The 12150-nt window shown below is 39.6% G+C and overlaps 1 protein-coding gene across 1 annotated transcript; it reads left to right on the forward strand.

Annotated features, from left to right (window-relative positions):
• The first annotated feature begins 358 nt into the window (after nucleotides 1–358).
• On the forward strand, nucleotides 359–12148 carry uba6 (ubiquitin like modifier activating enzyme 6). Its single transcript, XM_008412351.1, has 32 exons — nucleotides 359–423; nucleotides 850–943; nucleotides 1106–1200; nucleotides 1316–1344; nucleotides 1460–1554; nucleotides 2285–2396; nucleotides 2966–3046; nucleotides 3141–3263; nucleotides 3357–3480; nucleotides 3681–3784; nucleotides 3876–3938; nucleotides 4615–4691; nucleotides 4836–4902; nucleotides 4995–5138; nucleotides 5241–5387; nucleotides 5471–5551; nucleotides 5654–5731; nucleotides 5819–6000; nucleotides 7555–7660; nucleotides 7803–7892; nucleotides 7976–8056; nucleotides 8149–8277; nucleotides 8381–8432; nucleotides 8522–8585; nucleotides 8664–8733; nucleotides 8818–8889; nucleotides 8970–9093; nucleotides 9185–9378; nucleotides 9671–9798; nucleotides 9971–10058; nucleotides 10467–10561; nucleotides 10638–12148. The coding sequence occupies exons 2-32, from the start codon at nucleotides 903–905 to the stop codon at nucleotides 10777–10779; spliced, it is 3078 nt and encodes a 1025-aa protein (XP_008410573.1). The 5' UTR covers nucleotides 359–423; nucleotides 850–902; the 3' UTR covers nucleotides 10780–12148.
• The last annotated feature ends 2 nt before the right edge of the window (nucleotides 12149–12150 follow it).

A 12150-nucleotide genomic window follows, 5' to 3' on the forward strand; every position in this document is an offset into this window, starting at 1 on the left:
GTTAAAACAGACAAGGTGACTGGCCTGTTAATGTGCAGTTTAGCCAACCCAGATCAACCATAGAGACAGCTTAAAGTTCATGATGCACTGCTGCAAACAGGAAATGATTTAAGAAATATTTTATTAATTCCATTTCAGCATACAATATTTATGTTTGTGGTATTTATAACAGTTCTATTTAAACCATGAATTATGAACATGTTTATAGAAAAAACAATGATGTTGTATGAAATTCGTGTGTTAATCATTTTGAGAAACATCAAAAGAATCTAAACTTTCACCCCCTTCAAAAACAGTCAGAAACAATCTACTAGGAAATCATTGGCTATTTTGAGTCACGTGATCAGTATAACCCGGAAACGCTTCTAGTTTTTAACCAGTCACAGCAATTCATTCGAAGCTACCCATCGCGCATACTGTCAGGTAGAAGCAAATGCTTTAAAATTCTTATCATCATAACAATTTTAGCAACATATTTGACGGAGGTTTTTGTTTCCTTAAACAGTCGGACAGTTTTGTGTTGCCTGGTATTTCTGTTCCCACTTTTAACGAGTTTAAGATAAGTCCTGGTCACCGGTACCTCACCGGGAGTGACACTCAGTGCTAATGTAGAAGCTAACGTTGAGTTTCAATCAGCAGTTATCTGTATATTTTAATAAAGTACCGTTTTACTTTGTTTTAATGCTTCATGGTAAAAGGGCCCTGGAGCCGAACACGCTGTTCTGACTCGAGGCTCAGAGCCGCGGCTACTGACAACCAGCTAGCCACGTAGCTAACCTGCAGTTGGGCGTTGGTTTAAAAACAGAATCGCAAAATGCCACAAATGTCACGTTGTGTCTTCCCGTTTAGGAAGAGTCGAGATTTTTGAAACGACCGAATCGCCACCCCCTTCCCCTCTGAGCATGGCTGCAGACCTGATGGAAATTGACGACTCACTGTACAGGCAAGTGCTGTGTGGTGATTTCCTCATCAATTAACCCGAAAGCACAGATAAACATGGCGTGGCAGTCGGGTCAGGATATGACAGCGCACTTCACCACACAGCAGTCGGCAATCCTCACTTTTTCTCACACTTTCTCCTTCTTCATGATCTCCTCCTGTTCAGCCGGCAGCGGTATGTGCTTGGAGACAGTGCTATGCACCAGATGGCCCAGTCCTCAGTCTTTCTCAGTGGAATGGGAGCACTGGGAGTAGAGATAGGTGGGCAGGCAAACATTTTTTATTTTTTATTTTTTTGTTAATCCTTTCTGATACTATTTTAATACGACCACAACCATCACTAACTGCATTTGATTTTACTTTTGTGATTCCTCAGCAAAGAACATAGTCCTGGCTGGCGTGAAGGTGGGTAGTATCTTAAAATTGTACTGTCTAGTGCTCAACAAAATTGTATTGAGCACCAAAGTCGGATCTGAACCTTTCTAAGTCTCAGATTTGTGCTCATGTGTGTTTTGTTCAGTCTGTTACTCTTCACGACACCAAGAATTGTGAGACATGGGATCTGGGATGCAACTTCTTTATCCACAATGAGGATGTTCTGAGCCATAGAAGCAGGTAATGTGGACGGTAGTGATGTGCAGTTCCAGTTTATATCCACTCATCATTACCTTGAATTTAATATTATATTTTGTCTTTAATATACATTAAAGCTGATCATTTTTGGATTTAAGTTTATACATCAACAGATTAAATAAAATTTGAAGAGAACACTGATATTTGACCACTAATCATATTAGAAATGATAGCGATTCATAAGTTTTCAGAATGGTTCAGTGCAGGAATACTCCAGATATCTAATGTTAACATCTAGAGTGTTTGTATCATGTCCTATTGGCTTTGATTCAGAAAGTTTAATTTGGACTAGAAAGCATCAGCATTTAAAAATATCTTTGTAGTTACTGTTTTGACTTGGTGCCGCATTTCAAGAGAATTGTTTGACGTATTTCAAGGAAATATTAAAAATATAGAAAATATGTTAAGCAAAGAACATTATGAGGCTCATAAGAACATTATGAGCCTTTTAAATACATAAATAAGATTTTGTTTTGCTGTTTGGAACTTGGTAGTAAGACTTTGACTACACACAGAAGGTTGTAACCATAAAGAAAAGCAAACCAAAATATTTGTTTGAGTAGTCGCCATGATTTCTTTATTCAGAAGCATTAATGGCTGATTGACCAAGTAACTGGAAACAAGATCTGCTCAATCATAATATGAGGCAGGAGTCTAATTTTCTGTCTTTAGATATTACACGTGTTAACTGAAGTTAATGTTTCTGTTTCAGGGTGGAGGCAGTGTGTCCTCGGGTTGCTGATTTAAACCCATATGTCCAAGTTGACATGTCCTCATTGCCTGTGGACGACAACACTGATCTAAGTTTTCTCAGAAAGTATCAAGTAAGTTAATATTTAAGAATCTTGTCTAAAAAAAACAAACATTTGAATATGTTTCAGGAATCTAGTCTCAGAAAATAGCTATTAAAAACTCCCGCTTGTGATGAAAGATCTGTGATTGTATTTGGTACTGATTTGTAAATGCATGTTTGGGAACACTCGGCCCACCTCCATTGGTTGATATTTTTCTTTACTTTTTATGGGAAATGCTATATGTTTTCTGGTTAAATCCATCATAGTTTCTTATGGAAGAAAGAAAAACGAATAAATTGCTGTACCTTTTCTATTTGCAATGTAAGCAATGTAACAAAAATGTTTGTTTGAATAGTTTTGAAAGGAACTGTCAAATTTAAGTCAAATCAGACAGTACAGGGTATTACCATAAAGGTTTAATCAAAGTATCTGGCAATTATCCATTTTGACTCATTATTAGTTAGTACTGTCAGTTTCCTTGTCCTTGAGTTTAAAAACTCCAAGTCTTGACTCATTTAAATTAAATCAAGATTGTTGTCCTCTGTCTGCTGCAGACAGTTTCCTACGTTCAGTTCCTTACTGTCCTCTGTCTACTGCAGTGTGTGATTTTGACAGAGGCCAGTTTGAACCTACAGAAGAGAATAAATACATTCTGCCACTCACAGCAGCCCCCCATCAGAGTAAGTTTTAACCCCTTCTATAGAAAATATTTGTTTGCTTTATATGTATTCTGCTGCATTTTAACTAAACCCTGTTGCCTTCTGTTTTTACCAGTTCATCGGCTGTGACGCTTACGGCATCTGTGCACGCATTTTTTGTGACTTTGGTGAAACGTTCGAGGTGTCTGATCCCACAGGAGAAGAGCCCAAAGAAATTTTTATCCAAAGTATCACTCAGGTAGCGTTCATGCTGTTATATTGTGTTCACACAAGAGGAAGTCTGGCTCATTCTGAACTTTATCCACTTAAAAAAAATCTCATTGTAACTCAGAACAATCCTGGGATTGTAACCTGCATGGACAACCGCCCCCATGGCTTACAGACAGGTCACAATGTGATCTTCAGAGAGGTCCATGGGATGGTAGCGCTCAACGGGACTGTACGCCAGGTCACAGGTATCGTCTTTCCTGAGTGGAACAGTTTTGGTGTTAAAATATTTAAAATGGGCAACCAAAAAAAACTGAACACACTTGTAGTTTGAGTATTGGCATTGCTGTAGCTGTGTCTACTGGATGATGTATAACAGTAAACTAATCAAAGCTTTGTGTTTTCTTTTGGGTTTTTTTCATATTTTTGTGGCTGTGTGTGGTATCAGTACTTTCCCCTCACAGCTTTGAAATAGGAGATACATCAGAACTTCAGCCCTATGCACATGGAGGTTTCTTTGTAATGGTGAAAACCCCTACAACATATTCTTTTGTGAGTAAATATTTTATTCTCTAAATATTAAATTTGGACAAAAAAGGTGAACAGTAATTAAAAAACAACCTGTGCCTTTTATGTATTACAGGAAACATTAGAGCGACAGCTTTGTAATCCTCAGGTTCTGATTCCAGACTTCAGTAAACCAGAGGTAAGAATGGAAAGAAAGCGGGGAAGCATACATCTCATATTGGTGAATTCAGGTGTGACTCTGAATTTAATGCCATTTAAAGACAGTGTGCACTTCTGTGTTAAATTAAATTATGGTAAGTTAAACAGTAACAGCAGACCTGGATGAGCTGGAAATTAATATGACTGTGATTCATATGCTGATGAGTGAGTCTCTACACAGTTGGCTTACAAAAATGTTGGAAAGTATGGACTTGGATTTATCTGGATAAGTATAGCAAAAGAAATCAGAATTTGAAAAATATAAACTTTGTTGCTAAAATGTGGGTAAACCAGAAGAGAATCACTTCATGCGTCAGTAATGCTGAAAGAAAAGTGATGCATATATGAACAGTAGGGTTATCCTTCTCTGATCTGTAGCCAATGTGCTACAGATGATCTACTGCATTTTAGATTACATGGAAAAAGAAATGCCATACATCCTCATCCATCTTGATGCACTTATTAAACAGGTCTTGTCCAATAATCTTAGTTCACATTTTTAAAAACCTCACTGACAGTCGACAGAAACAATGTCCACCCATCCACCGGACATCCTATCCTCAACCTGCAAAACAAGCTAAACCAGGAAAATTAGCCTAACTAAGTCAAGCCTGGTGTTTGTGCTTTAATTCACAATCTTGTTTTCTACCCGTCAGGCTCCTCTACAAATCCACGCTGCCATGCTGGCTCTGGATAACTTCCAGGTCAAGCACTGTAGACTTCCTAATATTGGGTAAACAAACTTTCTCTGGCTTTTTTCTACCTCCCCTGTGATTTCCTGCTCTACATTCTGTAATTCAAGTTTATGATTAAAAAAAAAATGAATGTAAAAAATGCACAGAGAGATAATAAATTGTTATTCTTTCATCATCATCAGGTGCTTACAGGATGCTGAGGTTTTACTAAACCTGACTGAGGAAGTGAATACAACACTTTTGAACAAAGTGAGCTTTTAGTTCTCTTTTTAGATTCACAATAATACATTCTGATTCATTATCAGCCAACTTTCTTCTTGTTTCTACCTCCTTCGTTGTAGGTTCCTGTAAATGCTGAGGTGGTGCGCTGTCTGTCTCGGACGGCCAGGGGAACCCTACCTCCGTTAGCTGCAACCGTGGGAGGAATAGCAAGTCAGGAAGTTCTCAAGGCCATTACAGGGAAATTTGCTCCACTGCAGCAATGGGTAGGAGATTATTTCAGAGGTCGAAAGGATCTTACTGACAACTCGCCCTGATGGTGTACTCAAATTCTCTGTTATTTAACCTGTTCCTCTCCAATTGTTCAGTTTTACCTCGACACCATTGAGCTGGTCAGGCCTCTTCAGTCTCTTGCTGTTGAGGAGTTTTTCCCTCGAGGTGACCGCTATGATGGATTACGAGCCTGCATTGGTGAATCATTGTGTCTTGAACTACACAAGCTCAGGGTCTTTATGGTAGGCACTGGAGTTTATCAGTATTAGTGCATTAATTCCAAGATGTTTGTGCTAAATAAACCTTAATTGTTTCTCTTTCTAAGGTTGGCTGTGGTGCCATAGGCTGTGAAATGCTGAAAAACTTTGCTCTCCTTGGCGTCGGATTGGCAAAAAGCTCTGGAGAGGTGGGCGTCTTCACATCACCCCTCTTCTTTTTGAACGCATTGCCTTCATCTGTTTATGTAATACAGGCTTGCTGAATATCTATTTTTTGTGTCATATCCAAGGTTTGCGTCACAGACCCAGACCTCATAGAAAAGTCTAACCTGAACAGGCAGTTCCTCTTCAGACCCCATCACATACAGGTTAACGGATGTTGCGTTGTAGTTTTTGCATGAACTAATATCAGAAGCAAAATTATTTTAACTCCTTGCCCCGCTTTGCTGTCTCAGAAGCCAAAAAGTACCACAGCAGCAGGTGCCACTCTTGACATCAACCCAGAGCTGCAGGTGGACGCTCACCTAAACAAGGTGTGTCCAGCCTCTGAAAACGTCTACAGCGACTCCTTCTACTCCTCCATGAACATAGTGGTTACAGCGCTGGACAACGTGGAGGCGAGGAGATACGTGGACAGGTTGGTGTGAACCAGAATTCATTTTAAAAGCTCGTCATCTTAATGGTTTTTATATAGCAGCTAATATCCACCATACTTTTGTCCATGGCTAAGACATTTTGAAGACGGTTTCAAGGTTTTAGCTATAAGGTTTTAGCTAATTTTGACGGATATTTAAGAGCTATAAATAAAAGGCATGTTACTTTTTTTTTCTGGTGCCTTAAAAGGATCCATGATTAGCTGTAACAATAAACTTTGAGAAATATTTATTTTAGATATAATAATCTAAACTAACTGTTTAGTTTTTATACATTTTAATAAAATATCGTTAAGTGAATGTCGCCATGTTGTTCACACGGCAATGCATTCTGGGTAAATTATGTCTAATGGTCCAACTGCGCTAGCTCCGTCCAACCAAAACAGCGGTGAGTAACGTTATTAAGCTTTTTCAAATTGAACTGGAGCATGTTGAAATCGATTGGCATGTAGAAATGGCAAGAGGTGATGAAGATGAGGAGAAACAAACCGAGGAAGATGACAGAGTTGGTAATAGGAATTGGTGTCTGCTGCTGCTGCCTTCAGCTTCGTAAATGAAACAATGAATGACGCATACCTCTGGTTGGACTGCGTGATACGATAAATACTTCTTATAGCTCTATGTCCGGTCCAGTCTTTGTCCAAGGCGGCAGTAGTGCCGCCAGAACAACTGCTGCAGATCTCCGTTGGCATTTAAAATAGCTTCCTGCCCTGTCTGTCTGAAGTATGGCATTTTTTTTTAGCTGCTTAAAGTAACGACCACCTGTTGCAACCTTTGTCAGTTTTGCTCGTACGAATGACAGTCTTCTGGAGAGAAATGTTGAGGGCACAGATGTAGGTCCATCAAAAGTTGTGTTCATCTCCAGCTCTCTTCCACTGCACTCTTCTGTTTTTTTCATGTGGGAAGAGATCCAGATTCAAATGTTTTGTTTTTTTTTGGTAATTACAGCCAATAGTGACACAGCATGTCATTATTTAAAATTAGGCCAGTAATAAACAACAACTCAGGAAAAGACAGCCTACCTGAGTTTACTCTGTAGATTTCAGTACTGAATGGACCAAAACGTGTCATTAACCCAGGAGGTGAAAAAATGGCGACCTTCATGGGTGAAAAATATAACGAAAGATATACATTTTTTAAATAACTAAAAGTTTTGGCGTATCACAAATGTCAATTTTTTAGTTAGGAGGAAAATTACAACATATTTAGGCAAACATGTTCAACTAATCTTGGCTCCCTTTAAGAGGGGTGGGGGATATTATGTAATGACTTTTAAGTCATATTTGATATTTACAGGATATTTATATGTCAAACCTAAAACAGGCTGATTCCTTTCACCAGCCAGTGTCTCTTGAATGAAGCCTCTGTCTGAACTTGGTAGAAATCCAACTTGGTATTGAACCAAGTTGGATTTCTTTTCATCTGAACTTTAACACCTCATTGATGTTAGCCCTTGAAAAACTGTTTAAATGAAAGCTTTAAAGTTGAAATTATTCAGTTTTAAATGTAATTTTTTTTTTTCCATGCTGCATTTCCAGTCGCTGTGTGTCCAATCAGAGACCTCTCTTGGACTCAGGCACCATGGGAACTAAAGGACACACTGAGATCATTGTTCCAAGCTTAACAGAGTCATACAATAGCCATGTGAGTATTATTTCCTGGTCATTTTGTGTGTGTGTGTGTGTGTGTGTGTGTGTGTGTGTGTGTGTGTGTGTGTGTGTGTGTGTGTGTGTGTGTGTGTGTGTGTGTGTGTGTTTTATGTTCTGAACCATCTGCTTTTCCTCAGAGGGACCCCCCTGAGGAGGAGATCCCGTTCTGCACCCTCAAGTCTTTCCCTTCGGTTATAGAGCACACCATCCAGTGGGCCAGAGACAAGGTCTGTCCTCAATTAATCTGATCATTGTTATTTTGCAACTGAGACTATTGTCTAATGCTTTTTGTTGTGATTTTCTCGTCTAGTTTGAGAGCTCCTTTTTCCATAAACCCTCCATTTACAACTCATTCTGGCAGTCACACCCTTCAGCTGATGTTGTGCTGCAGGTGAGATTTAATACTGCACACATTGTTTTCATGCTCGTTTAGCATCATTGTAAACCTCTGTCCTGTGTGTGTGTGTGTGTGTGTGTATATAGAGGATGCAGGCGGGGGAAAGTCTGGAGGGATCCTTTCAGGTCATTAAGCTGCTGAGCAGACGTCCTGGTCAGTGGAAGCAGTGTATCCACGTTGCTCGTCTGAAGTTTGAAAAGTATTTCAAAAGAAAGGTATGTGGTTCTCGACCTATAGATGCATATGAATATTTATAAAGAGATTAAAATGAAAAGACATTACAACCCTAACATTGTTTGTTTGCTGCTTACTATCCAGGCCCTGCAGCTCTTGCACTCATTTCCTCTGGAAACGAGATTAAAAGATGGAAGTGAGTTTATGTGGCTTTTTTCTCTTTATTAAAATAAATTATTATATGCATCTACAGAACGACACATCTCACATTTTGTGCTTTAATAGGTTTGTTTTGGCAGTCCCCAAAAAGACCCCCGACACCTATTGATTTTGACTTGAAAGACCCTTTGTGAGTAGACTTTTGTGTGATTTCTTGATATTTTTCATTCCTGTCATCAAAGCCTCAACCTCCTTGTTCCTCCATCAGGCACTTCACCTTCATTGTCAGCACTGCCCGGCTCTATGCTGAGGTTTATGATATCGCCTACTCAGAAAACGTAGGTCACATGCATTTGTGCTTGTATTGTCAAACAAATTAAATTTAAATTTAATCGCTGACTGGCTGGACTTTTGTTCATCAGGATCTTTCTGAGGACACTGTGAGCAGGATTCTTTCTGATGTCAAAATTCCTGAGTACAGACCCTCAGAGAAAGTAGGTTATGCTTCTCAGTTGGCGTCTCCCTTTCTCTCTGTTAAAAAAAATATAATTTATCTTTGCTCTGTTGTTGCCAGTGTATAGAGACGGATGAGACTGCCAGGAAGCCCGACGCGACAAAGATGCCTCTAAGCAGCGAAGAGGAGAGGGAAGCCATCACACAACTTGAGCAGGCCATCGACACAAACAAGGTCACACCAGGTGTGCAGACAAACTTAATTAGACTGATGTGCAAAAAGAAAGATGCTTCCTCGGATGTTATTTTGATTACATTTTTTATTTTTTTTTGCAGAAGGATTACAGATGAGGCCCCTTGAGTTTGAAAAAGACGACGACAGCAACGGTCACATAGACTTTGTCACGTCTGCCTCCTCCATCCGAGCCCTGATGTACTCCATCGAACCGGCAGACAGACTGAAGACAAAGCGCATCGCCGGGAAGATCATCCCCGCCATCGCTACAGCAACCGCTGCCGTGGCAGGACTGGTGAGAACCGCCATCGAACATTTATGAGAACAGAATTGATTGTACATTATTTGGGTTTCATGTGACAATTAGAACGTTGTGCAAAACTGTGAAGTAAGCTGAAATGTATTTAAGGTAACCCTGAAAAGTATGTGTTTAAAGCTATTTAGTTATTTGAGCAAACTTGAACCTGAGTTAAGTTCTTGTTTGCTCTAATACTTAACCTTCATGCCTTGCATCTGAATTGAGTACTTTTCATAGATTAAAATTTGGCTGAATACTAACACTGCAGTTATTATTTTTAATTATGTAGGTGGCACTGGAGTTGATCAAGGTGGTTGGTGGATTCGGATTTGAATCTTTGAAGAACTGCTTCTTTAACTTGGCCATTCCAGTGGTGGTGCTCACGGAGCCCGCCCCAGTTAAACGGACGCCCATCAGGTAGAAGCATCAGTAGATTTCCACCTTCATGCACACATTACCACCATGGTGATAAAGTTACAAATCACAACATAAGCATTTTTGTAATATAGGATGTTACCCTTTAATGAATCTCACTTCTTTATTTAAACCAGTTTTTGTTAAGAAGGTACTCATTTAACATCTTTTCCAGGAACAACATCTACTTTACTATTTGGGACTGTTGGACCATCTTTGGCCACGAGGATTTCACTCTCTCCGACTTCATGAATGCAGTGAGGGTGAGACGTTCTTTTATCATTATTCAGCTCCGTCTCAGTAGTTGCAACATTACTTTTTAAGCCCACCTAATATTTGCAAACTCAACATGCAGCCGTCGTCCTTCTCCTGGCTGATACAAAGTTTAAGATTTTGACCCATTCTGATTTTTTTTTTCCTATTCAAAGAAAAATCGAACAGAAAAGGAACATCAGATAATAGTTTTCAATTATACCGAAAATAGAGTAATATCTGTTAAGTGATGCGTTTATAAACTAAATCTGGAAGCATTTCTGAGTTTTCATGCATTATTGAATAGGGGAGATGGGAAATTAAAATAGGAAAAATTGTCTGAGATCTCTGGCTGGCTGACTGATTTAGTGTTACTCATTTTCAAACATAATAAAGTTGACGATTTCATGTTTTTGTAGGAAAAGTACGGGATTGAACCAAGCATGGTAGTCCATGGTGTTAAGATGCTCTACGTTCCTGTGATGCCAGGACATTCAAAGAGACTCAAGCTGACGTGAGGACTCCACTCCTGAAATGTTTCTACTTTAAAATAGTTTTTCTTTACAGCTTCTTTCCTCCGCCTACCGCAGGATGCAGAAGCTTATCAAGCCATCGGCGGCCCGTCGCTATGTCGACCTCACCGTATCGTTCGCTCCAGAATCAGACGGAGACGAGGACCTCCCTGGTCCTCCTGTCAGGTACCACTTCAGCCCGGAGAGCAAAGCACCCTGACAGCTCCAGAGACGTCGCCCTCAAAAACCTATGGTGTCCTTATTTCTCTTACTTCAAGCACTCTGTTATACTCCACCTCCCTCCCCCCCGCTCCGTCAAGAACAGAAGCCTGGCGGGGACAAGAGTTTTCTCTTCAGGTTTTGATTTGACTACGGCAAAATTCCCAAACCCAGCACAACCCCACCACCATCTCCCCTCTCATCTCCAGAGCTTCATACAGCAAGACAGACAGGTTCTTGCTGCACAAATAGCCAGGGAGTTAAAGCTGCTTAAGTAGCACTTGTTATTGTACCTCTCTGTACATATATTCTGGTTTTTACTCTGAAATGCACAGCTCTGCCTGTGTTGATGCCTTAAATGATTTTTGTTTTTCTTCTGATAGCCAATTTCTTCATCTGCCTGGCTCAGTTAATCCTTCCCTTTGGCACTCATCACTTCACCTAACTCTTTAGAAATCAACTGTTGGCCACTCTTGTGTTCATAGAAACAGATCAAGCTGTTGTATAGTTAAAGGGGTCCAATAGGCCAGTGACAAAATGACCAAAGATGCTGACTATAAATGTGTCTCCAGATGATTGTTCTTTTCGGGCCATAAAAATAATGGTGAGATCACAACAGTGTTTAAGAAAACCGACCATCATCTACACCCTCATGTATGTGCTTTGTCACTAGAAGATAATTTTACCACATTGCACTTCAATCAAACGATGCAACTGATGTGAGGAGCCAGAAACACTCAAATGTAGCTGCTGGTCTTGCCCATCTCATTATTTTCTTTTCTAATGACTGCACTGACGGTGTCCTCCATGTTGGAAAGTAAAATCCTTTGGGTAAAGATGAGCAGACGTTTTCATGCTTTGTTGTAAAAAACACATTTTTCTGGCGTATATCGTTCCTCTTTATCATTGTTCATAGATGTTTTCATGAGACATGTATTTATTTACTTGTTACAAATTTTTTTGTGTCAAACTGAGCCTTGTGTTGATGAGCTCTGTTGAGTCACGGTGCACTGGTTAATTGTTGGCGATGAGCTGAAACCGTTAGTGTATTTACTCCTGTTTTGTTGCAGTTGGAGGCTGCATCTAAGGACTTTGAAATTATCTATACTGGCTTATATTTGAAGGCATATCTTAGTGGTCCTGAGTGGAGTTCCAACTTGATAAAAATTGGGAGGATGAAGTCGAAGGTTTTCTGCTTTTTAATGAAAATACTGACCTGAAAACAGTTCGGAGATTGGCTGTTTTCTCATTCATCCATTTAACCTTTTTTTTGTTTTGAACAAGACATGTCTATTGGACTTTATAAGTATAAGACAAATTTGTTTTGTTGAGAAATAAATGATGTATGTTCTTGTGAAAGCCAGCTCAACCT

The sequence above is a fragment of the Poecilia reticulata genome, linkage group LG1, assembly GCF_000633615.1.
Source record: "Poecilia reticulata strain Guanapo linkage group LG1, Guppy_female_1.0+MT, whole genome shotgun sequence".
NCBI lineage: Eukaryota > Metazoa > Chordata > Actinopteri > Cyprinodontiformes > Poeciliidae > Poecilia > Poecilia reticulata.